This window comes from Enoplosus armatus, chromosome 5 (assembly GCF_043641665.1).
Source record: "Enoplosus armatus isolate fEnoArm2 chromosome 5, fEnoArm2.hap1, whole genome shotgun sequence".
NCBI lineage: Eukaryota > Metazoa > Chordata > Actinopteri > Centrarchiformes > Enoplosidae > Enoplosus > Enoplosus armatus.
In genome coordinates, this window is record NC_092184.1 from 18,997,830 (window position 1) to 19,024,961 (window position 27,132).

At 44.3% G+C, this 27,132-nt stretch overlaps 1 protein-coding gene across 4 annotated transcripts; it reads right to left on the reverse strand.

Annotated features, from left to right (window-relative positions):
• mecom (MDS1 and EVI1 complex locus) lies at positions 1-27,060 on the reverse strand. 4 transcript variants are annotated; one of them, XM_070905229.1, is made up of 16 exons: positions 26,926-27,060; positions 19,585-19,687; positions 19,366-19,479; positions 18,589-18,700; positions 18,297-18,444; positions 18,017-18,170; positions 13,509-14,892; positions 13,162-13,249; positions 11,862-11,888; positions 7,929-8,095; positions 7,554-7,631; positions 5,759-5,928; positions 4,589-4,733; positions 2,374-2,619; positions 2,087-2,264; positions 1-1,972 (listed from the first exon to the last, which is right to left on the reverse strand). In XM_070905229.1, the coding sequence occupies exons 2-16, from the start codon at positions 19,631-19,633 to the stop codon at positions 1,838-1,840; spliced, it is 3,195 nt and encodes a 1,064-aa protein (XP_070761330.1). In that variant the 5' UTR covers positions 19,634-19,687; positions 26,926-27,060; the 3' UTR covers positions 1-1,837. The 4 variants fall into 4 exon arrangements, with proteins under 4 accessions (XP_070761330.1, XP_070761329.1, XP_070761332.1 ...); XM_070905228.1 differs by having other exon boundaries at positions 18,017-18,173; XM_070905231.1 differs by lacking the exon at positions 11,862-11,888 and having other exon boundaries at positions 13,509-13,884.
• Positions 27,061-27,132: the final 72 nt, after the last annotated feature.

Genomic DNA, 27,132 nt, shown 5'->3' on the forward strand with positions numbered 1-27,132 from the left:
TGTCAATCCACATTGTAGTCCTTTATTTCTTAGTTGTTCCTCCCACAGTATTGAATTGAAATGCATAACAGTTACATTGTAGAAAGCATTAAAACAAAGTACCTCAACTTGCTGATTACTTTTTAAAATCGATTATAAACAAAACAACGACAAAAACAAACAGAAAAATCTGGTCCCTCAAAACGGGAGAATAAATGAAAGTAATCTGTTATTTATCATAAGTTTGGCACAAGGGATTAACATGAACCGAACGTCACACAAGCTTGCAGACAACCGTAGAAAATGTCAGATACAGATCTTACCAGACCAATCATGCGTTTATGAAGAAATTATACCTGGCTTTTTTTTTTATTATTCATTCTTTATAATGTTTTTCATTTTTTACAATTGAATCATTAAATTGTCATAGAAAAAAAAACCTAAGTAATATCTATTCATCGACCGGTTTCATTAGAAGAATAAGGAGTGAATTGTATGTTTAATACTATCCGGCACTCAAATGTAATCTACAAACCCCATTGAACTCTGGGATAGGCCCGGTGAGGAATCTCCCCTTCACCTGGGCTAAGAGCAGTGCTATTCAGTAAACAAACTACAGTTTGCCAAGAAATAAATACAGTTCTCAACATACAACAGCAAATAACAACAACAACACCAACGAAAAAATGAAAACAAAATCATGATTGTCTAAAAATGAAAGACACACGAGCATGGAGTAGCTAACGACTAGCATTCAGGCTATTTAGTGGTATTGTTGGCTGACTAGGATGGATTCAAGGGTTTTGAAAAAAGACATATGCCCTTTACAGAACAACAATTAACTTCAGCACTGGCTACTTATCAGTAAAAAACAAACAAAAAAACAAAAGAACAAAAAAAAAAAACATTGTGTTTTCTTCTCTTCCACTAAAAAGACAATCTATTTATATCCTTTCACAGATAGCGCAGGCGGGCAGGATGGAGTGCAGTGGAGAACAGTTGGTAGACACTTGTGTACAGTGCTATGATTGTGCAGACACACGCAGCTATGAAAACGCAGATGGGAAACTGGCCTGATTTCAGTTTAACAATTACTTTTTTTTATTTGTTCTTCAATGACTTCAGTGATATTAAAGCGCTGCTAGCGCTGTCCTTACATGGAGCGGTTTTCATTTGAACTGAGGTCGCCAACCCCACCCTTCATTTTTATCATCAAGTACGCATATTTATGAGAAACACCTGTGGATCTCTGGGGGTCAAAGGGAATTCTTGTAACACATTTTAAAGATACTTTTGTCAGATGAGCCAGGGCTCTTTTGCTTTACGCACAGTGAAACATAGTAGGCTGAAACTGGCTGTCTTAGAGACACAACCAAACTCTCAGCGTAAAATGTTCTCCTTGCTTTCTATGTGCTGGGCAATAAATGCAGTCTCGCAATTGATACATCAGCACATCCATCTTCCATGTCCACCAGCTGCCTTCGCTGTGCAAAACATAGAAATTCAGCAGAATAAATACAGCTATTATTACTTTAGCATTATTATTTTCACCACAATCATCATCATTGCTATCATCCTGGTTGGTGTTAATGTAAGAAATCAATTTTAAGGTCTCAGAGGGACGTTTTTGTTCTCTATCTGTTGGACGTTTTTGGGGCTGGGGCTGGGTTCTGCGTGGACAGTGACCCTGCTTTGTGTGTAAGGCGCTCCGCTCAGCAGTCAGATGGGCCGTGGTTCTGCTCAGCAGTCACTCTGTGGACGATCAGGGGCCCCGCACATAGCCCCTGCAATGGGCTCCCAGTGCCATAGGTCAGGTTTGGGGGTTGAAAGGTGAAAGGGAAAGCGCAAAGGGGTGTCATCATACATGGCTGAGGGACTGGATGGCGCTGGATTCAGCAGCAGCCCGTGCCAGACTGTGCCACATGGTGGCCGGGTTGTGGGAGGCCGGGTGGAGAGAGTCCTTTTCAGCCAGAGACAGCATCATGGCATACGCCTGAGGGAGAGGGAGATGGATTGCATTTAACTACCGTGCTTAAATGCAAATATGTATATACATTGTGTAGGTAAACAGGCGTGCACGCACTTGAACTGTCAATGTTTCTTTTACCTGAGACTTGGATTTCCTAAAGAGGGGCTGTTTGACTGCCTCAGTCAGAGAGGGGGAGCCAAATGATCCATCGTCCTCGTCTCCACTCAGCTCACTCTCCTCCAGCTTGCGCATTTCCGAAAAGTGACGAATATGATCCAAGGCTGAGTAGCCACTCTGCTCCTCCTCGTCCTTATAACTGGAGGTCAAGCAGAATTGAAATTAAAATAAGGCAATTTCAAGGTACTTTTGAGAGCACATCATTATTTACACATTGTGAAATGATATTTTAGTTGTATCGAATTTACCTCCTAGGAGAGGTTTTACAGTTGAGGTTTAAGTCGTTTGGCCCAACAAAGTCCATTTCGTCTTGCATGATCTCATCGCTGAGGCCGCTAGGGAGCACCTCGCCTTCTGGTTTTCCAGAGGTGTTGCTAGGCTCTTCCCCCTCTTCTTCATCAGCACCAAGCTCCTCCGCTTCCTCGTCTTCCAGGTCACGCGACCCATGGCCGGCCACCAGCGGCTTCTCTTCTTCAAATGGACCGCCATTTAACCTGCAGGCCAGGAACATCGATTAGATCAATACAGCTTGATGAAGTAGCAGACATGTTCAGGACGAATAAATGACAGTGACATCTACCTTATTAGCTGTGCATTCTATAAACACACTCCTTTTATAAGTAATCAAGAAATTGAGAAAGAATTCTTCTGGCGTTTGTTAAGTTCGTAACATATGGAATAAGACATTGAAGTGAAAACTATATATAGGTTTAGTATATATATTGGGTGCTGGCTTTTGTCTTTTCCTTTCCTACAAGTTCTTGAGAGAATCCTTTTTCTATATATACAAAAACAAAGGAGTGTATGGGATAAAGAGCAGAGAGCGGTGGATCTGAGGCAGGACATGGCAGCTGGGATCGAGAGAGCCGGAATCCCGTTTGTCATCGAGGCTCTGGGGCCCCTTTGGGCACAGCAGCACTGGGTTGATCGTTGCAGCACTTAACTGGAGTGCTCTGCCTCTCTCCTTGTTTATTTTCTCTACTATCTCGTATTCATCTAATAGGCAAAATATTTAGCTGACAGCCCCATTTGGTGGGAGAGTTATGAGAGCGTTGCCAACCGGCCCATTCCTCTATCCCTGTGCAGGGAGAGAGGGCTCGCTATCCAAACTGCCTGAGTCTTAATCTGTCCCTCTGTCTCAGCGCCACAGGAAACCACCATTTGCTAAATCATCTGGAACCACATTAAGACTGATTCACTAATTACACTTTGGGACGTCTTTCGTCAGCTCCCAAAAATGCCATTTCTCGCACAAAGGATTCAGAGACGAGGACTGAGAGTTGGACATGGGGAAGTAGATAGGAAACAAAACACATCAAGCACATCACCACATAATTATAGGATGCCTACAAACAGGATACCTGCACTGGATTTGAAACGGACGCATTTGAGCGTGCAACACCCGTAGAAGAAGGGGAGAGAGGGGATTATATTTTAGACATACAGGATCCACATCATCTTCTCTCTTTAATCAGCAGCTGATAATATTGTGCTTTCAACAGAACTCCCGCTGGGATGGGGAGTTTGAGGCTGACAAGGTGGTATTCGAGCCGTGTCGAGCTTGGAGGGCTGAGAAAAGGGACGAGCTCCAGAAAAGAGAGCAAGAGCTCTGTGATTAAGAAAACAGATTCGCTAATTACGCTTTCAAACGTGGTAATTTGCTGGGGATAAAGTATCTATCAGAAGTAGTCAGGAGCACAGCACTTTGAAAGGAAACACGGGCCGACCCTTTGACCCCACCCCCTCTACCCTCTTCCTGTAGGCAGACATGTTGGTTCCAGATGTGGTGGGCTAACTGCTGCACCCCCACCCCTCCTGCTTCTCTCCCCTTCCCTCTGACGCTCTACCGCCGGGTCCTGCTCTCACAGGCCTCCTGCACAATCATACACCAGTCTGCGAGATCTCTATCTGGACTCCCAATCTGATCACACCAACGTGAGGCACGTGAAAACAAACTCAGAGACCTGAGCAGACCTCTCAACTGCTGTCCGACCTGATCACAGCTCCAAGAATTTATTTGCATAATGCTCAGACGAAGTTGCATGCACACAGATATCTGTTCATATGTGTGGCCAGAAGGCAACTGATACAGGGAGCTGCATGTTTCCAAAACCTGCCTATATCTTAAATGTCATCACCGATGATTGCTCTCCACTCCAACCCCCTGAGCATGATGTGATAATTATCAAGGGCTGGCTGGGTGGTATGAAAATTCAGGTCTAAAATGGGCTGATGGCAGCTGACCCATTATTCATACCTATTCCAGCCCTTAGAGTCCGTTTTAAGTCCAACAATCCTAATGTAGTCGTAATTAACACAAGAGTTCAATGTGCAGTGATGTAGGTTAGGCTAGCAGGTATAGTTCCAGATAAATGATGTTAATGTTGTTAGAGTATTTGAATCATTTGAGAACTGATCAGGAAAAAAAGGCCCTCAGACATGAACACACAACACTGCGCTTACCCTTCCTCAGAGGGGTCCGGTGATGTTTGGTTCTGGCCTGTGTTGCTGATGAAATTTCTTATTTCATTGAAATAAGAGTCTTCTTTGTCATCCAATATGGCACTGCCACTGTCCAGTTCAGACTGCGGGGACGACATTGCAGTGCCTGCAGAAAGAAAAAATATTCCAGTTTTGTATCAAAAGATGTGTTCAATTTCAATATAATCAACTTTGCAAATACAAGACATGTTGCACCATGACGTACCAAAACGTGTCTAAATGATGGCTGCGTGCCCTCCAATAAAATGCATTTAAAATCCATGTTTTCATTGTTGAAAACATAAATAAAAAAATCAAATGAAGTGTTTTCAACACATGTTTGTTCCCCCAAAGTTCCCATAAGTAGCTTCAAATATATCACTCTATGACAGCGTATCTGCTGGTTCCAATGCTTCAATGACATTACAGTGAGTGAAATATTCAAAACCAATTTTTTCCTAATGATGTAATCGTGGACACATTACATCATTAGGGAAAGATTTCCATGGACTTCTCTGTGACATATTTGGTATTTTAGGAAACCTTGAGATACTACAATTTAAAATACAATTACTTGGGTTTTGACAATGCTTGGCCACACAAAATGCATTTGTGATAATGGACCTTATTTCAACTATGGACAAACAGCTTTTCTGCTTAACAATTATTATTAATAATCTACTATCTTTGTGAGGGGATACATTGTTTGATGCTGCCAAGGGAAAGCTTGGCCGGTGCTCGATCTCATATTTGATAGAGTGGACATAGTGTCTGATTAAGTGGAAACCTCCTCTCTGAAGGACTACTTCTCTGAGCTGCTGGCCTGGTGTCACTGCTTGTTCTGCTGATTCAGAGTAAGAGTGATGCAACCTATCAAACCCATAAGCTGTGCTGCTGATGAAAGCAGCACATTCAAAAAAATATTTTGTGCTGTTGCGGAGGTAGATGACAGATTTATACAGTTAAATATTTCAGCTCCTAAAATTGTTTCCAATCGTGAGTAAATTATGTTTAATATTATTCAGCAGAAGGACTTATGAATACAATGTATTGCTGCATCACAAATCAGCAAAGTAGCTCTCATTTTCTCTGATAAAATATGGAAAGAAGAAAAGAGGCTTCAACCAAAAACGTATGTTCAAGACTTCTCACCTGACAGGTTGCCATTCTCGTGCTTCTTGAGGTGACGGTCCAGGTTGGTCTGCTGACCGAAGCAACGATCGCACAGGTGGCACTTGAAGGGCTTTTCCTTGTTGTGGATGTTGCGAATGTGACGTTGCAGGTTGGAGGAGATGCTGAAGGAGCGGTCGCAGTATTTACACCTGCAGGAAAAGCAGAAAGCCTTTCAACAATCATGAAATGACAAAAACAGCAAAACGCACAAGCTGCTGGTCAGAATAACAAACTGTACTGCATAATGAATCAGGAACCCGGGGTTTGTTCTCTGGGAAACATAATGGGATACATAATGTGGGACACACATACACACTCGCATACAGACAGTCCCAGCAGTCCCACAGTCCCAGACATGATGGAGGAGCTTGTTTAAGGTGAAACAGCTCTGCCTCTTATCTCCAGCCAGCGCAATAAAATTGCATTCTTCTCTCACAAAATAAGCACGCAACAGATTTGGTTCTAGCCCTGCAAAATTAGAGCCTCTTGCCAAGTTTCTTCATGCAAAATTATACGAGAAGATTACATCTTTTCTTCTGGTGGAATTAGCTTGCTCGATTGGCTGTCCCTCGGGAAACCCCCCGGTTATCTCCACAAAAAATTACAATAAACAGCGGTGATCTTTAATGGCATGCCAGCGTGTGGAGTGCAGGCTATCAGGCTGGGGCAGTAGAGGCCTGCGTCTGTCTTTCTCTCTCCCCTGTGGTCAGCAGGCCTCCTCCAAGCTTTGGGCCAACATTCCACTACCTTAGTAACTACAAAGCAGAGCAGAGCTAGCCAGGGCTTACTCATTATCCACATGTAGTAAATGTGCAAGATTCATTTTTACATGTGTACTGAAGTGCCGCTGCATTGTTACTTCTACCTCAGCAGCACCTGGAAAACGAGGGATGGCAGGGAGACTTTTACAATGGTTACCAAAGCTTCCCATGAAACTAAATGCTAAGAAACTTTGTACATCTTTTTGCAGGCAAGAAACTTGCTTTTTTAGTTGGCAGGAAAGCCCTAGTTGATGCGGCAAGTAGGCTAGCAGAGTCTGGCCTCATAAGCACAAGAGAAATGACCACAGCTGCCGGGCCTGGACATCTGCCTGCGCTCCTCATCACCCCAATTTTTCACCAAACTTCCTCCCTCCCTCTCCCCTCTGCTCTTTTACCAGCCCAGCCCCCCCCCCCCCCCCTCCTTCCTGTCACCCTGGTGACGGACACCATTTTTCATCGGGCAAATTATTTAGCAGTAGGATAATCATTCCAGGCTTTTACGGCATAAGAAAACACACATAAACTCTGTTCAAACTGTAGACAAGAATTCCCTGGGAAAACATCCATGCGCTGTTAACAAATGAGCTGCATCTCTCCGTCTCTGTCTGCTCGAGAATGCGCTGTGTGAAAGTATGTTTGTTGCTTTCACTCATATTTGTAGGGAAAGAAAAGCAGATAATGCGCTATTGTGCAAATCACTACTTTTATATGGTGTGTATTCTTGGAAGTGAGGAGGATGATATGCTGGTGAGAGGCGAGAGAGGAGGATGATATTCAGCCGACATGTTGCTGTTGGACTGTCTCCTCCGTTATAACAGCTCAAACCAAAACTAAACACCCACACACCTCCTCAACATACACACATACACACGCAGACACACACACACACACACACACACACACACACACACACACACACACACACACACACACACACACACACACAGACAGCTCCAAGAGACAGTAGGTATGTGAGAACGTGGCTCTTGAGACTCTTGTAGAAATAGTCTTACCTATATGGTTGCTCTCCTGTATGAGTCCTGAGGTGGCGGGTCAGGTTGGCAGAGCGTGGGAATATTTTCCCACAATATCTATAAAAGAAAAAAATCATTTTAAAGTTACCTACATTACTTTAGTAATCAAAAAATCTGTATCATTCTAATATTCAAAAAACACAGGAACAGGAACTCTTGCTGTAACTCGTCCTCAGTAAAACACGTCCACAGAAAAAGTAAAAATACCCACCACTCTTAGAAAAGACTTTTCAGCAAAAGAAAAAGACTCCAGTGCCAATATCAAAACTATTTGCCATAGAGTAATGTTAATATATGACCAACATGAAAGTTAAAAACTGAAATAATATATGCCAAACCAGTTGCCATAGTTACCTGCATGTGTAGCGCTCCTTGCCCTTGCGCAGCAGCGTCTCTGGAAGTGCAGAGGGTGGGGCTCTGAAGTCAAACATGGAGGGGACGGAGCGCAGCAGGTCACCAGACTCTGGCTTCAAGGAGCCAAACGTCTCCAGCTTCTCTGCCATGTTCTCGATGGCCGACATCTGAGGAGACAGAAGGGAGGAAGGCCAGAGTGAGGAGTTTAGCCTTGTGCTTTCAGCAACATTCAGCAACGCGCAAAGCAAAGAAACTGATGTTTGAATAGTTTTATCAGTTCTGAAAGCTGCATCGCGATCATGTCACTTGGGACAAAATAAATTCTTGGAGCAAACATGATTTACATCAGAAACAAAGGATATTGTCTTAACAAGCTGTGAGATTTCACTTTTAATTTTAATACACGATGAATATTTTCACTGCCTGGATACTGTAGATAGCCATGCAATTATGCTGCAGGATGTGGTTAAATACTTTTCTTGGTTTCAGACTGCAGGATGCAATAAAATGCAAAAAGCAAAATGCAATGAATAATTTAGGCCAATATATCGGTAGGGGCATATGTCCCAATCACTGAAAGAATTACAGCAACCATACATTTTTACATTTGCTGTCCATGTCTTTACATTAAGCACAAATGCCAAATATTTATAAACTTGATTCCGATTTACTGTTAAATGCTTTTCACTGAATATATAATTCATACTTTCTATACAGGTGTGTTCATATCTTGTTTGACTGACGAGCGCTGTTTACAGGCGTCAAACCAGGTGAAATGATGTGACAGAGGTATTGGTTGAATTCTTATTATGACGTTCATCAATGATTCATGAATCACAAGGTCAAATCGCTGGTATATGTGCAAGACAAGTACATTTGATATTGATTCATAACTTTGTAGTTAAACAAAAAAGCAGTACGCTCCCATTCGTGGTCAGTGGAGAGCAGGTGTGAAATGTTGAATGTTACAAATACACATATACATGTACAGGTGATACATAAACACACACACTCACACACTCACATAGGATTAAGAACTGCAGCCAATCTACTAATGAAGCTCAACATTTAGTTTCATCAGATACTCTCAGAGGAGATATGTGTACTTGTCAGTTGGTCTGTGTGTGTGTATGTATATGAACGATGCATGGTGGCCGTAGTTGATTAATTGCCATCAATGTGTGTGAAAGAGAAAATATATGTACGTGAGTGAGAGAGAGGAATGTATTTGTAATGCATTTGTACGCGTGTGTGTGCTTACAGGCATGTGTGTAGTATGTGAGCATGATTGTACGTGCTTAGAGTGTTTCTGTGTGTTGTCAGATACGTGTCCGTGTCCGTGTGTGTGTGTGTGTGTGTGTGTGTGTGTGGCAGAGGAGTGATTCATGTCCACTGCTGGGCTGTAAACTATTCTGTGCACAATGCGGGCAGACAGCACATTCGTCAATATGAAAGATGTTGACATTACTGATCAAGGGCCAGACACGGGTAATAATGATATCGCTGTGCTGAGAGGGGCGGGGAGGGGGAGGAGCGGGGGCTGGAGGGGGAGTGAAGGGAGAACTAGAGGGAGGAGGAGAGAGAGGAGCGGGGTGAGGGGGGTCCCAGTAGGCCGCAGGGCCTGTCAGCCCATCTCACACACACAGGAGGGTTTTTTCCCCCTTTTTTAAAGGGGCCACACAAATTTGCATTATTTTGCGTGTATTGAATTTTCAGCCTGTTCCTTATTCTTATTTCAATAAGGCAACAAATCAATGGTGATTCGGGTCCTCCACTGGAGCCCTGCTCCAACTCTGACATTTCATCTCCTGCTTTCACCCCCTGTCACTCTCAGGCTTCACGCCAAGATGGAGCAGACGGAGGGGAAAGAAACGGAGGAAGAGAATCGGAGAAGAAGCATGATGAAGGACTAGACGATAGGGGAGAAGAGTGGAAAAGGAAAGAGGAAGAGAGAAAGAAAGAGTGAGAGAGAAAGAAAGAAAGAAGGAAGAGAGAAAGAAAGAAGCAGCGAACAGAGCCCGGAGAGAGTAGGGCTGATGGATGGTGGTGGAGCCTGGTGTTGGGAGCGGCTGATTAGGAGTGACGGCCGAGTGTAAAGTTCCTGCCGCAGCCGTCGACGTTCCCACTGAGGGAGGATGTGGAGTGTCAGGTCCGTTTGATTATGAATATGCCAATGCTGCATGCCATGAATCAAAGGCAAGGGAGAGACAGAGGGGGAGAGAACGGAGCGAGAGAGCGAGAGAAAGGAGGGCAGTGGATTGAAAGATAGGCGAAGGAGTTGTGGGGAAGAGGGAGGTGAAATGCTTTCATATTTCTTTTGAATGTGCACTGTGTATTTCATTGGGCTCTTTTCAGGCACTGGTGTGAATGCTCGGTTTGTCTGCCTTGCTAAACGAGAACCCATAACTCTTGGGAACATTAGGGCCCCTAAAGCTGTCGGCAGTATCGAGCCTGTCCGATAAGACACTTTTTAGAGCTGAAACTACTCCATCCCGGCTCCATCTACTGGGGAATTCTGACCACCACTTCAACGCACTCGTGCTGCTGCACTATATTAAGAGTCTCACATCTTTGGTCAACCTTTGCCTCTGTATCCTTTAAATGAAAGGCATAGTCCTGAAATGAAATTGTCACTGGATACGAGGCACTTGCCTTTGGAAAAGTGCTTTGGCAAAAGACGTAATTTTTTTTTTTTAATATTTAACGTACAAAATTAATATAGATTTAGTATTAATGTTTTACAGTTCAGAACTGATTTTCAAACCATTGCTGCATGGTCCATGTTGGTGTAAACAGGCATAATAATCTTTCTTTTATGTAACATCAAATTTTGGGGTTAAAATGTTCCAAAAGCAAGCAAGTGTTTTGGCAGTTTCTCTCTCAACCAGTCATATGCTTTGCTTTCAGGCGAGCAGTAAATGACATATCCAATTCACATATCCAATCCAATAGATTAGATTATATTAATGATTGAAACTAGTAACCATCAGTCTGCCACAGATTACACTTCAGCCACTGAGACGTTTTTTATGGATGGTGAGCCAGGTTCATTAGGCCACTGTTTGACAATGCTGTGTGTGTGAAATGTTCGACTTAAAGGACAAGAGGATAAATGGCCCCACATTTTGCTCTAAAGCGATTTTTCAAAGGTTTTATAACCCCCCTACTCCTTTGTATAAGAGACCCCCCCAACCCACACACACACCTCCCAAAACCCCCTTGTCCTCCCCCCCAGGCAGTGTGTGTATGTCTGTGAACTTGCTTGTTGCTGTAGCGTCGCTCTGGGACCAGCAGTTGATTGGCTATCTTCAGATGTCAGTGATGCTGTGAGGGCCTTAATTAGCGAGATGCATTCTCAATTGTTGATCTTTATCGGGAACCAGATGTTTGGAGGGAGGAACTAACCTCCCACTCCCCCCGCCAGTGTCCCAAAGAGACTGTTACCCTAGCGCTGATGTAAAGCAGCCCCCCCACTAAACACCACCCCTCCACCCCACCTTCCACTCATCTCCCCCATGCCCATTTGCAAGAGCCCTGCTTCATTCTCCAAATAAGCAAACATATATTCAGAGCTGTCGGATGGACAGGGTGTAGCTCGTCTGGAAATCCCCGCTTAAACCCTTTCATGTGAATCAGAGAGGATACGTCTAAATATAAAGATGTAAACGAATCAAAAAGCATGGCTCAAATACTCAAGGTGAATCAGTACAAAATAACATAACATCATGTACAATATAAACATTTCATGTCTTTGTATTAACATAAGAAAGCGGTTCAATGGCCAGAAACGGACCTAAAGTCCAGTCAATGCGTGACGGTGATGGGCTAAAGCCATGCGAATGCTGGGTGATGTCAGTTGTAAACTGCTGTGCAGCCCATGCATTAATTTGGGGATGGGGTCTGTTTGGTAGAGGTACACGTAGAGGAACTTACCCAAGTTCTCTGATCTGGCAAACGAAACTGAGGGGCGGAACAGAAGGAAAAGAGAAAGCAGTCAGAACCAGGAAGTGACGCATGAATTAACAGCTTTTGATTGGACACATATGGGCACAGAGGGAATGATGGGTCTCGGTGCGATCAACTTTGAATGAGCAATAAGCGGCCTATCTGCAGAGTTATGACGCTGGAATTATAGGAGGCTTTAATAGTTTCCAACACTTCCTGGTGTTCAATAAGCTCATTATAGCAGGCTACAAATACAATTCCAGTATGTAATCTAAGCCAGTATTCCTTAGCAGTAAAATTCTCTGCCAGGAAATAAAAAGCTGAATCACTAAAGTTGAAAAAAAGTTCCAGTCCCCTCAGCTTTGCAACCTCTTTTTTGATATATGGCTCAAGAGTGAGTCAGGTGACTGAAAACAAACCCCCTCAAAAGTATACAGAAGGGCCCCTTGCCTGGTCTGGCTTAGACCTACCCAGGTTTGGTGTTTCTGGGAATGATTTGTGTGTCCAGACATCATAAAGTCATAAAGATGGCCTAAGCACTCTGTTAGTGTTTCTACTGATAGGACACCTCATTAAGGCGTGTGGGACGGCCATGTGGCTGCTGCAGGCTGGGCCCATGCAGCAGTCTGGACAGGGGATATAAATCAGACAAATGAAACAGCCTGTAAAAACCAGACCTGAAACGGCCAGAAAAGAGGAAAAAAAATCATATGCCTGAGAAAGTGGTGTTTTCACTTTCCGAAGGACCGTTCTCACCCGTGGGGGAAGATTGAACAAATGAACGTCAATGTAACGCGTCATAGACACACACACACACACACACATATACAACCGCGTGCACTCGCGCACACACATACATATGGAGTCCCTGACACTGGAAATACTGAACCCAGGGGCAGAAATCATTGCTTTAAGAGAATATCATTTTTTACATTGTAATCAAAGATATGTTATGGGAAGACGTGTCAGAGTGTGCCCTTTCTTTCTGCCACATCTGTTTCACATAGCCAACAACGGGCTTAACAGGCAGTAGCTTGGATAAGGCTGGAGCCGTATACTAATCCTCATTAATCCACTTTGGTCAGCCTGGGACAGAGTTATCAAATCACAACACAAACTCAAATGGGCCAGACTGAACAAGAGTTGAGACAAATGTTCAAATGCAGTTACATTGGTGTGAATGTGTGATTTAGTCCTTTGTGCAAACAAGGTCAGTGCCACCATATTATACTCCTTCTAAATGCCCCGACGTGTCCCAGTTCCCGCTGATGCCACAGTCAGAACCTACCTGTGGATGGAAGAGGAAGCCTGGAGCTGGCCGCATGTACTTGTCTTTCAGAGTCTCAAACGGATCGCTCATTCTCCTCTTCTCAACCCTGCTAATAGTAGATTTCTGTTAGCTCTTAACGCATGTACAACAGCAAATATTGGTACACTTATTTTCAGTATTATAAAAACAATGTACAATTAGCAATTATATGACAGAAAAATGACACCAGAAGAGTTTTTGCAGTATGAAAACTTTCTCAGGCTCTTGCATAATACAATGTGTAACAGCAGTATGTTGTTGTTTATACATGACGTAAAATTGCAGTAGTGACTTATAGTTAAGTAAGCTACTGGGAATAACAATACCTGTAGATGGGGTCCATGAAGAAAGGGGTGGGCCTGGCATGCTGTAAGGAGGTGTCAGCTTTTGGGATCTCTACCACTGCCTTCTCCTCCTCATACCCCATGCTGTTCTTTGTTTCCTCCTCTCTTGCATTGCGTCCACGGCCCCTAGTTCCCAGGCTCAGGTCTAGCGGCTGATCCTGACCAATGGAGTTGGAAGCCTCTGGTTTGGAGGGGGCAAATGTGGCAGACTTCTGCTTAGTAGTGAGGTCAAATGGTGACTCTGATGAAGATTTGCCCTGGGCCTTCTTGCAGTCATCTGCTGGAGACTGTTGCTCGCCCTTCAGGCCTGGAGGTCTGAGGTCCCTGTCTGGAAAAGGGTAAACTGGAGGAGAGAAAGCTGGGAAGAAAGGCAGTGGGAACATGGAGGGGTAGGGCAGAGACCCGACCTTCTTGTCCTGCAGGCCAGCCAGCCCTGTGGAGCCAAAGTACTTCTCGGCAATGGAGGCAATGGCCTTAATAGAGTCATTTACAGCCCCTGTTACAGCTGTGTGCTCGTCCAGCGAGGATGGGATGAGGGAAGGGCCCGGAAAGTCTTTAGCAGCACTGCTGCCGGTCAGGCTGGGGCTTTGGGGGCCTCCTTCACTGGCCTTCCTCTTGGGTCCTTTGCCATTTTCTCGAGCAGCCCCCCTTTCCCTCTCACTGTCCATGTCGCTCTCCAGCTCGGAGCCAGATGTGCTCTCCAGATCACTCCCACTGGGCGTGCTGACATCGTCCAGGTCGCTGCTCTCCGACTGGTCACTCTGCTTGTTCCGCTGCTTTGTGGTGGACGAGGAGCTCTGGGCATGGAGCTCTGAACCTGGCATCTGGTTGCCAGGTATACCACCATCTTTACGGAGAGCCTTGAGGAGCTCTCTGGACTCCAGAAGTCCAGGGCTGGGAGGCAGCAGTGGACTCTTACTCAGGTCTGCTCCTGGACCAATGACGGGAGCATGGGCTGGTTGTCTGACAGGAGAGGTGGCAGGAATGAGCGGTGGCCGGTGGTAGAGTCCAGAGGGGAAGAGGCCAGGAAAGCTGAAGGGAAATGCTGGGGCAGCAGGGAAGGTAAGCCCACCATGGTGGCGACTGGCCCCAAAGTAATCAGCCAGCCCAGCACTGCTGTGGCCCATCGCCAGAGCTGATTTGTCCAAGCCAGGGGCGCCAGGGAGAGGCATACCCTGGGCAAACAATCCCCCTGCTGTGAAATGATTCTTCCCCTCACAGAAGCGCCGGTGCTTGTTGAGGGAGGATGTGGTGCTGAACATCTGCCCACAGTCCTTGCACTTGATCTGCGTGCGGCAGTCAGCGTGCATGCGTTTATGGCGGCACAGGTTAGAGAACTGGGTGTAGGACTTGTGGCATACCTCGCCTGCCGGGACACAGAGACAGATATAGAACGTATCAGTATACTGTAACACACACAGAAAATAATATCATATGTTATGTCATCTCTAGTTAACATGCTTCAGGCTGGCTGAGGCTAAGGCAGAGGAAATACAGTATGAATGATATGCTCGTGTTCCCATCAATACTCTGACAACAGTTTTCCAGCAAAATAAGGAGGAGGGGTGTGTCCAAATCCTGGCATTGTGAGGGAATCTGTTTGGTTGATGGTGTGAGTCAGTTGCTGCCACTCATCACCTGCACATCAAACCAAATTCCCAGGCATCTCCAGCCCCATTGTCCTCCCAGGGACGCTCCCAGGGAGTCCATAAACAATCACACACAGACACACACACAGACACACACACACGGACATGCAGGCACATTCACAAAATATTCACATAACACAGAGAAACAACACACACACACACACACACACACACACGCACACACACACACACACACACAGGCATGCAGACATAAAGATACACACACATTCTCAGCCGCATGCAGTACAATGGCTCTATTTTAAGTTTGTGAAGGAAGCGGAGTTGAATGAATCCTATCCTGCAGTCCGGTTCCCAGGGACAGGTCTCACGTCCTCTACTGCCCCTCTTCCCTCTTCCCCCTTCCCCCTCCGGGCCTCTCCTGTCACCCCCTCAGCCCCCTCACCTTGTCCCCATAGCTGGGTCCCTGTCGTCCTGCGCTAAGTGACCTTCCCACAGTCAACCCCTGTATGTCTGTCTGACCCTGGGAGACTTACAGTGGCAACACCCGGCCCTGAGACAAAACCTCACCGTCTGACATTATCTATCGCCATTATTAGTCTGCCAACATTATCTACTACCAACGGATGATTTGTTCGAATTTACAAAGTGGGATGGTAGCCAAGTATATATTGTTTTCCCATGCTCTTTTCTCTTGTTATTCTAATAAAAGTCAAGAATGCAGTTTATGAAAGGGGGAAGAAGTTCCTCTTCATTGTCCCCCTCCCACACTAAAGGATATTCTGCAGATCAGCTACACTACAGCTGAAGTTTCAATAAGACTTTGATCATCCGATAATATCAGAAAGCAGTTAGAAGCAGCTCTGGATGATTGATTTTGTTCACATTGTTATTAGATCTGCAGAATGCGGATAAGGAAGTGGTTAGGCTCACACTGTGATTACACTTCTGCGCACTTTGGATGCCTTCCAGCCACAAGGTGCACAAGAGGCAATTTAAGGAGATGGATAGGAAGAGCAGGAAAAAGTATTGTGGAAACAGATTTAAATAAACACCCCAGAGGAACGCCAAATGGGAATGCTCGAGCCAAGAGTGAATGTAATCTCTAGAAAAAAGTCTATTTTAATGAATAGTTCCAGAAAACTAAATTGAAATGAAGTGTATTTGTGGCTTGGCTTTGGTGGACACAATCAGGGCAGAGAGGTAGTTGAAAACATTTTCAACACATCTGGGAAAAAAATGTGCCTGATTCCTTTGATTTTACACATGATGTTTCCTCTCTGGGGGCTGCACATGTGTCTCGCAATGCAGATGAAGACATTTGGAGACCGTGTCTGAATACCTTTCAATTGATTAAAATTAATCTGTTTGAGCTTCGGTTGTACACGTTCACAATAAGTATTTATGTGTAAAATAAAAGATTGTATCGTCCACACAATGAATGAATAATTTCTAAGAGTAAATAAGTTATTAGATCAACCCACTCAGTGTGTGTATAGGGGATAGCTGCTTCCATCGCTCTCTCTTTGTGTGCGCGCGTGTTTTTACAAGTATAGCCACATGGCCTGAGCAAACTACAAGAAAAAGCCCTGCACCATAAATCATGTAGTTGTGACATTTACAGACTAACAACACACACACATGACACACTGAGTGAGAGATCTGATTCACTACACGCGTGTATTCGTCAGCTCTTAATAAACTGAAACAAAATATTATAAACACATTCCTGAGAGGGAGAGCGGTGGCAAAGCAGCGGCTCGCTGAGTATCCAAATTAATAACCCAGCAGGCCTGAGTGCCTCACTTTCATAGAGATGCTCTGAGACACATACACACACATCCTTGACACATTGCGTGCACTAACATACAAACAGAATCACGTGTGCATACAGTACAATACTGTCCAAAACACGCACATACGTGCAGAGCACTCGCACAAACACACACTTCCGACACACACACATAGTCTCTCCCAGGCAGCCGTCATGTTTGAGGCCGCTCTGTCTTTTTTACACAGCCATTAGTTGTTTTTAAACCTGCATATTTTCTGCTGATTACAGCAAATGGACTCCTATTCGGAGGGAGCACAGGGAAGAGGGCTGTACATGTGGTTGCTATTTGTGAGGAATGGTGCATGTGGCGGAGGGAGAAAGGGGAGTCAGAGGATTGCAGTGGAGATGCAGTCACTCCGGCCTATGTATACATGTGTGAGTGCGTTAATGTGTGTTTGAAAGAATGTGTATTTGGTGTGTGGACAGGTTTCTGTGAGCTTGCATGTGGGTGCATTGGTGTGCAGGGTCAGGGAAAGAGAGACGGGGCAAAGGGTGAAGGTCATAATGCTTTAGGGGAAGGAGATCAGATCCGCGGTGTGAGGTGGCGAAAATGTGAAGGGTCAAAATGTGTTTGGGTCTTGCAGGAGTTAGCGTTTACCGAAGAGCAGGGACAAAAAGTGTGTGTGGGTGTGTGTGTATGAGAGAAAGCAACTGGGAAAGAAAAAGCCTGTTAGCTGTAGCGTCAACAGTACTTGGGGCTGGGTCACTGTGAGAGTAAGGTTAGACCAAGTGGGATTGAATCAAATTACATGCTAGTTTAAATGCTGTTGTCACCATATCAGCACTGTGTGAGAGTGCTGATGCAGATAAAACTGCAGGACTCTTGTCTTAAAAGAAATGGTGGAAATGGGAAACACAGCTACTATATAATCCCATGTGTAATTCCTGTAGAACATTACATGACTGACTCTTGATAAAAATGTATTTTTGCAATAACATCACAGTTTTTCTATTAAAGGCAAGTCACAAGCATATTGTTATTATTATTATTATTATTATTATTATAACGTACTGAGGAGACTTACATAGGTAGGGTCTTAGTGACTTACACATGAAGGGCTTGACACTGCTGTGGATGTGCTTATGCTGCTTGAGGCCTGAAGACGTTGCGAACGTCTTGCCGCAGTCAGAGCAGGCGTGGGCCCGCGCCCCGACGTGCTGTGAGCGGATGTGCCTCTGCAGGTTACTAGGGTCTGTGAACACCTGCTGGGGGAAGCAACCACACAGACACACGGGGGAGTTACCATCTGCTTCTGCAAAGCAGACGCGAGGACACCTAAACAAAAAAGCTCATCAATTCAATATCCCCTCCAAAAGTCATCACTTTACCTTTGAGCAGTTTTCACATTCGTAGTGCTTGCCACTGTCATGCGACATCTGATGTCGGATCAGGTTTGATTTCCAGTTGAAGGCCTTGGGACACTGGTCACACTTATATTCCCTCTCCTCAGAGTGGGACAGAGTGTGGGCCTCCAGACTGCAGGAAACACAGAATAACAATGAGGACTTGGAAAATTGTTTTCTATCATATCGCTGTCTGACAGCTCCAGCTCTCAGACGAACATCTCCCTAAATAAATTACATGTTTCAGTGCGTGTGTATGTGTCAGCTAATCACTTACCTCTGGACATCGGGGAAGACCTGGTCACACTCCTTACACTCGTGTAGACCATGGGACATATGGAGGGGTCGCAAGTCTTGAGGTTCCTGGGCCTTCAGGTCACTGTCCCCTCCTAGATACACCAGAAATGATAAGACTGTTTAAATCTGTCCTGAGCTGGAAGACTGGTCAAAATTAAATGTTATGGTCTTTGGGTTTACCTACAATTTGTACATCAGACGTATTTGTACAAAATGTATACAGCCTATAAGGACTGCAAGTTAACTTAAAAATGTAAATTATATAGGAATGATGTGTTTAGGTGTAACAGCAAGTTGGAGAGTGGTGCAGTCTTGAGGTGTGGTCTATTCCATTACATAGATCATATGGGGAAAATTTAATGATTTGCATTGCCGCAGTGGCCTGGTCAATTACTGCCTCTGTGGTCCAGTCTCACACAAGTTACACTGAACCTCTTATTACTACTATAACAACATGCAGTTTGAAGGACAAATAATGTAGGATGCTCTACTCTGGAATTTGAACATTTTCAAGTGGCATCCTCTCTTACTCAGCTTTCATAAAATGAAACATAACTTATGCCAGTTTGTAGACTCTTCTTTCCACAGTGCATTATTGTATGATCTCATTTTCCCGAGCTCCGGTGGGAAACAAAGCCCTCGCATCATTAGTGTCATATTCTCCGAGTCCAGCTACACATCCTTCTTGTCACTCTTCGGTAACCACTGGTCACAATGGCATAAAGATAGCCCACCTATTTAAAAATAAAAATCAAACCTGGGTTAAGGAAGGAGGAGGGGGGCATCCCACACGGCTGCTTCTGGTGGTCCAGCAGCTGGTTGCGGGACTCAAAGTGCTGTTCACAGTCCTCACAGCGGTACTGCCTCTCCTCTGCATGGTGACAGGGAGAAACATTAGCATATTATGCATTTAAGTGAGGTGTATGTGCTGTTCAGGTCTTGGCAATTGAGAGAAATGTGTGTTTGGGGTGCAGACCATGAATATCAGGAGCCATGGTGTCACATGAATACTCTTCAGCCTTCATGAAAAGTAGCAGCTCCTCGCCGGGGAAAATCTCTCTGGTGACTTTGTAGAAGATCTGCAACAGACACAAGGGGATTATGATTTCAACTGTGCTTTTTATATCACAGTTTAATTACAAAGGTCAAACAAAATTGTACGGATCAACATATTTTGCTGTGCTGAACTTGTCATTTTTTATGTCCTGCAGAGACGGTGCAGCTGTTTTTGTTTTGACTGCATTTTGTCCATAACTGCATTGCAATGCGGGCGTAGCTACCAATTTTTTAAACCAGCAGAGGTCACGTAGAGTAGCACACACACATGCAAATCGGCTACACAATGTGTACATGCTTGTCATATTTGTACCACCACATACACAGAGGAGACATACGCATGAAAACACACACACACACACACACACACACACACACACACACTCATTAACTTGTAATTAATCATCACGTAAGACATCCATCTTCATGAAAACAAAATTAAAGCACAAACAACCATACTGTCTCATAAACACTGTATATATATGTGTGTGTGTGTGTGTGTGTATACACACACATTAACTGGATTCCAGTAATGATTGCAGTAGGCAAGAAGCGGTGAATAAATGGTGATAAACAGTGATAAAATAAGCAAGCTGTTAAAAAATGCACTCTGTTAATTGAGTATTTCAGTGATGGATGAAACTTCCAAACAGTGAACTAACACCACGTCTAGCTGCTCATTTAATGAAGTCCACCTTGATCCACTTATTTTTGAAGCTTCAGCATTTCTATATAATATAGCTATGGTACAAGTTTCATCTAAAATACGTACAGATTATGAAAGTATGTCCCTGCTAAACACGTGTGTATTTGGAGGGGGTCGGTCATTTTAAAGAATCAGCTGAGAAACCCTGGGACTGTTGTGCTTCCCACACAATGGACACACAATGGTCTTTCTCTGTGAAACAATCGGACATGGCGTATTTTTGGCATGCTTTGGAGGTTTAACATATTACCTTCCTCTGCCGCGGCGACGTGACAATGATGATGGGGGAATTTATTAGAAATGCACTGAGGGGGTGGGGGGTTGCTTCTGGGAAGGCACGGGTCACAGGTACAGAGAGTCATGATAAATATCTTGGTCACAATAAAGATCATGAGGTATTCTGTCGCCTATGCTATAATTGTTTGTGTCATTGTTCTAACTTTTGGCAAATGATATCATACTAAATATGACACTGTGGATTTTTTAGGGCTCCACTGTGACTCGCTGAAGCACAGGAAGTTCCTAGATTGAGAGTCACTGGAGTAAAGGGAGCAGAAATAAGTAAAAAAGCAGGCAGAGCTCTTGCATGTCAATTACTGAGAAGTGATCGGTGCACAGTAACTGATGTAGCTTTGTGGTAGCATGTACGCATGATTTAAATTCAGGCATCAAAAAAATAAAATCTAAGCAGCCAAGAAAGTCAGTGGGAGGGTGACAGGCACTACAAGTCTGACTCCCATTACAGGGCTAAACCAGAGCCATTACAGTTATCCAGACCAGGAGAGACACATTTCATATCAACCACCAAATTTAATTCTCCCAAAAATATTCTTGTTTTTATTTTTGTAGCATTTTAGTTTTAAATCTTTTCATTTGCATTCATTTAACCGCTGAGGTTAAGTTTGCAAAAAAAATTCAGCCCTGATCAGCAATAGCGCTGCCTCACGCCCATTGTTTCTAAGAAAGAATAAAGGGAACTGAACTGTGAGGGTCCCAACAGGAGCTTTAATCCCTGACATACCCAACTCTAACGTCCGTCTACACCATAAACACACACATGCGTGAACAAGGATGGAACTTCATAGAGCATACGTGCATGCATACACAATCTGACACGCTCTTTTCCTGTGTCCGTCACCTCTGTAAGGCCACAAAAATATTGTGATTCAGAAACAATCAAACAGCAGTTCAAACAGACATGTGAGTCTGCAGGGATTCCGCTCTGAGAGACTGATACCAAGACTGAGGAGGGAGGCTCTTTGGAGAGCTACCAGGGCGCGGACTCAGGCCTTGGAACATAAAAATTTATGGACACTGTCAAAACCACTTTGTCCATAAATACAAGAGTACGAGCTCATGGTAAAGTGCAACTATGAGTCTAAATCTTAGTATGTTTTACAAATAAAAGGAGATAATTAAGAAACACATAGTGAGGAAGACTGAAGGCCCAGGTGAGTCTTTCAATCCAGCAGCAAACATCCACTTTGCGGAAGTGTCGATGAGTCTGGCTCTGAGCCTGACCTCTGACCTCCCTCTTTTAGGGATCAATAAACATTTCTGTAGCTCTGCACTCGCTGCACAAGAAGATGTGTCTTTGGGGTAGTGTAAGTGCACACAAGAGCAGGCACAGGAGGGTGATTACGAATACGAGGGGAATTCCCCCAACAGCCCCCCCCCCCCCGAGGGCCGCCACAGATAAACAGTGAAAACACACACAAACAAAAAGGCAGCGACTCACTCCAGAACAGAAGACACGCAGTGTTTGATGCCAGGGGTCATCCTTAGCATGTCACAGACACACTAACAGACACACTAACACACACACACACACACACACACACACACACACACACACACACACACACACACACACACACACACACACACACACACACACACACACACACACACACACACACACACTCTGACTGCCAGCAGTCTAACAGTGGCTTAAAATAACAGGCTATTCTGCAGATAAGATAGCCAGGGTGTGTGAGTTCACACTGCGAGCCGCCTCAGCATCAAGGCCATTTCGTACTCTTAGTGCAAACAAAAACAACACATAAGAAATTATTTCAGGAAATGTTTAAACCATTTCTTTTTTGTAAATACACGAGCGTGACCAGGGGCTGTGCGTTTTCACGTGAATCTGACGGCTTTAGTCGGCTCTGCACAGGCCAGTAGTAGCCAGGAAAACTCGTCTCCTCACTGACCGAATCTTATTGTCTACGATATGCTGATCACTTATTTTCAGTTATTATTATTTCTGCCTATGTATGTTCATTTATTGAGTCACTAGATATCTTTCTCTCTCGCTCACTCTCTCTGTCAAAAGGTTGCCACCACGAGAGGATCAGAGGCTACAATCGGACTACTTTGTTACCTTGACACCATTAGTCATTAGCAGAGTAAACACAGTCACATTTTCCCCCGGTCACACCCATGTGGGCCGACTCCTCGCTCACACAGAGCTCATTTGACAGGTATGCCATTCACTGACGCTGTTCTGCCACAATGAACTCTCAGTCTGGGTGCTGCTCTTTGTGCAAAAACTTAAAATCTTAAGCTACTTCAACACCTAAAAACTACAGAAAAGAAAGATGAGACCACAGCCCACAACCAAGGTTTACACTGCAATGATTAAAAAATGGTTAAACATCGACATAAAATTATACAAAACCCCCAATATTCTTTATATCTAGCCAAAGAAATCACAAAACATCAAGTTTAAGAAGAATGCCCACTACATGGTTTACGTGTGCTTGCTCAGCAGTAGCACGAATGCAATAGCGCATGTCCACATGTGTTGCGACCTCCCTGTAACTATCAGGGTCATGCAACATGTACAGTGAGTTTGGCAGTCACCATCACTTGGCTTCTACACAAAACCATTTCGTGACTTAGATAGCAATAAAGAGCATGAGCACACAATGCGCAGCTGGTTCCAGCAAATTGGATGAACATGTAAGGAAGCCAACATGGCTGTATTCATGTTAGGTTGAGTCAGCTGTGGGAAAGCGACCTCACGGAGAAACAGTAACGTCCTGGCATCTCGACATATCATCAGTGTCAGGTGGAAACTCTGCATCTCCAAAATGACTTTTTAGGTGTTTTAGTCCTCTAAGATCTCAATAACCAGCATCGCAGTTTTCAAGTCCGATGTCTTTATTTAATGAATCCTTCAGCGTTTTTCACAACTGAATAAGCGTCAAGCTGTTATCTCAGTGAGTTACAATCACTTCATGGTTTCACCTCCAGTGTATTTACATAGTGAATGACTGGCAGTGCTTTGCTAATATGCCCCTCAGCCACTTCATCCTCCTCAATACTGAGTGAGAATCAATAGAGCGAATGAGATTAACGCTCATATCCCTCTGCACTGTCTTCTGAAAGGCTCTTCAGGGCCTCGTTGGATGATGTTAATTACACTTTTAATCCATTTTCCTTTCAATTGAATCAGTAGAGTGAGGAGCACAGTGGAGGGTTTTCAAGCACTAATTGCCCTAATTATCTTAACGACGAAACATGCTGATCAGGGGAAGGATCCGTGCGAGTAGCGCTCAGGCTGCAGCTCGGTGCATCAGCAAACAAATGAGGATATCAGGAGAGCTTGAGCGCTGTGTAGCAAGGCCAAAGATTTAACAAGTATAAATGAGTTAAGCCAAGATTCTTTTTCTTCACTAACTATTTTCTCTTAATAATTAAAAACAAAAAAGCATTTAATTGAAAAAAAGAAACATATAATTTTCAGATCTCTTCAGAGAGCTGGTTCTATTTGTGAAAGACTGGATTCAAACCTACGCATTACAGCAGGTTGAATTAATTACTTCAGGGTGACTCACAAACTGCAACACCTGCCATCTCCTTCCTCTCCACTCCTTCCTGTTGCTTTCCACTCTGCAGTGTCAAATATATAAAGCAATAAAACAGAAAGGTCATAAAAATAAAGGCTGTCCTTGTTGAATTGAGTTAAAATACTGAATGTGCAGCTAATTCTAGTATTGGAGAAAAACAAATATAACAAATATAATATAATATAATATATATAATGTTTTATAATGTTTATTTTTATTATTTCTATTTTATTTTTTCCTCTGGAACAAGAAAATCTTTGTCATAAAATGTCAGATATGTGAGAAGATTGCCGCTCATATCTTTTATTGTCCTCTATCATTATGCAGTATATCAATTTTAGTTGTAATTAGTTCACTATTTGATTATTTGTTTGATTATGTTGTCTGCAGATGCTCTCACAGCTTTGATCTTTTATGCCAGTGTAGTAGAGCTTTGTGTGGGAGAGGGATCCCGAACATTTCCCTCAGTAAGACAAAACAGGCTTCTCTCTCTCTCTCTCTCTCTCTCTCTCTCTCTCCACACTCGGTCATTCCTCTCTCACTCCCTCAACCTCCTGAGATTGGTCATAAAGTTTTATGATAAACAGAACTGGGTCAGAAATAGGAGGACGGAGGCCAGTTTTACTCTCACACTGGCAGGGCTAAATTGGTGCTTGAAAAGAACCAGGACCAAATAATGACCAACGCACCTGGAAATTGCTGCCTCTGTACGACATCATCTAAAAATAAATCATATAACAAGTCGTCTCTGCTGATGGTGAGAAGGTTCGTTTGAATTTAGTTCTGAAGGGAAGATTTAGCAGAGCATGTCAGCCCTGGGTAGCTCGGTCAGGCCCTTCTGTGGAAATCTGGTGATGGTACGCGTCGTGCGGCGAGTGTGTAATATGTGGTTGCAGGCTGGGTTTAGACTCAGCACTTCTCTGTGGCAGTAAAAACCTGTTGGAATCAGGTACTGTGTGTTCTAACATTTCCAGCTCGGAATGAGGAGCATGGGGAGTCATCTGAACCGCAATGAACAATTCACAGTCCTGCAGAGTGTGCACACACGCACACACGCACACACACACACACACGAAAGCTCACACATGCATACATGTAAAAACCCAGGCAGTTACAGGTGTGTGCACACACTCCAGAGACACTTCACACACTCACAACAAGTCAATGCACATAAAAGTCTGCGCACACATGGACACAAAACAACCCTCATAAGCACACACACACACACACACACACACACACACACACTATCAAAAACTGACAGCAGCTTTACAAGACCACCCTCTTTAGTCTATTAATTTTAAACATACAGACAGGCTTTGTGAGACGCTACAGTGTGTTTTCAAAAACACCAATGTTGGCCCGGAAGGCTTAAAGACGGCACATTGTGCTGTGTTGTGACAGTGTGTAATACTTAACAATCACCTCATCATAGCCATGTCCGTGACCTGTCGGAGCCTTACACAGCCACCCGAGCAGAACCACAGTGTTGACAGCAAGTCACACCTCGTGGAGAGGGCAGCTCAGGAAAGCTCTCGCTGCTTGTTTGTCTCTCTGTCTCTTTTAAAGGAGAGTGAGTAAGTACTTTTGGAAAGCTTCTCTTCTTCTTCTTCCCCGTTCTCTTGATGAAAAGAGCGTGGGCTACCCGCTCTCTCTCGCGACCTCGTCCTTCTTTGCTGAGAGCGCAGGAAGGGTGAGGGTGACACAGACACGTGAAGGAAGAGCAGTTTTAAGTTTTCCAAATAATTTCAGGGCCAATCACACCAAATGTCTACTACTGTATTTGGATTGAGTTATTGAATACTCTACTGACAAGTGCTTTTTGCTGAAATTTCAACGGGTGACACTCAACAAGTAATCTAGATGGACCACCAGTGAGAAGAGAGGACAAACACGCAGGCTAGATTATGTTTTTCACTCGGGTCAAGCTGTGGTATGCTCCGTACACATGTCAAATAAAGTTTAGCCTCTTGTCTTCCTGCCTTGCTGAGTGTGTCTGTATAGGAGGGGCGCCTGGCCGTGGGATTACTGAGGTGAACAGGCCCCCATGTGTGTAGCACGCACCTCTCTGTACAGCCAGGTGAGCAGCAAAAGGACTTTGGCATTCCTGGCATATCTAAGAGTTTATATCGCAAGCGTGACTGGGAAGTGTGCGGAACTATCATCTCAGCGAGCTGCCTCTGATCCTGGCCTGTGGTCCTCGCACGGCAGAAGCCAGAGCACAATTACAGAAAGAAAACACACACAGATAGCGAGGAGAGTCTGCGGTGCAGCGTGGGGGAGAGCTGTGTGTGTGTGTGTGTGTGTGTGTGTGTGTGTGTGTGTGTGTGTGTACTGAAGGCAGGGTGGGCCAGCAGCTCATGGGACTATCTGACTTGGATCACAATAACACCTTTTAACACAACAGCACGCAGACAGGACAGACATCGGAAAATACAGGGAAGCCTTCTGGCATCAGAGCGGTGTTCATAAAAAAAGAAAAGAAGAAAAAAAGAAGCAGTTTCAAAGATCTGAATGACTCTCAGTTGCACTTGATTCATCCAGCCAGACAGCAAGATTCAGAAGACACATCACCATGTGGGAGTTCAAAATCAAGTCATCCACATGTTTTTTCTCTCCCTCTCTCTTTTCTTCAGATCATATTTGTCATGTATCTTGTTGAGGTTGTTCTGCCAGGCAGGCTGCGATGGTCTCCACATACCTGATCATCTATCTGGCACGCCGTCAGGTTATGCTGCTTGGCCGCAGGGGCAAACTGGATGTGCTTCAGCCAGCTCCCGATATCTGGCTTGCTGGCATCCACGCAGAATTTTACATGGCCTGACCCGTCCAAGATCTGCAGAGCGAAGGAGAGACGGGGAGAGAGAGAGAGGGAGGGAGGGAGAGAGATCAGACTTTGATCAGTATC

Coding starts and splice junctions, on each gene's coding strand:
- mecom (XM_070905228.1), bottom strand. CDS start 19,633: ATGAAGGCTGAAGAGTATTCATGTGACACCATGGCTCCTGATATTCAT. Junction 18,174..18,296: donor AATGTGAAAACTGCTCAAAG/GTAAAGTGATGA, acceptor TGCTTCCCCCAG/CAGGTGTTCACAGACCCTAG. Junction 2,620..4,588: donor CCGGACCCCTCTGAGGAAGG/GTAAGCGCAGTG, acceptor CCTGGCCTGCAG/GTTAAATGGCGGTCCATTTG.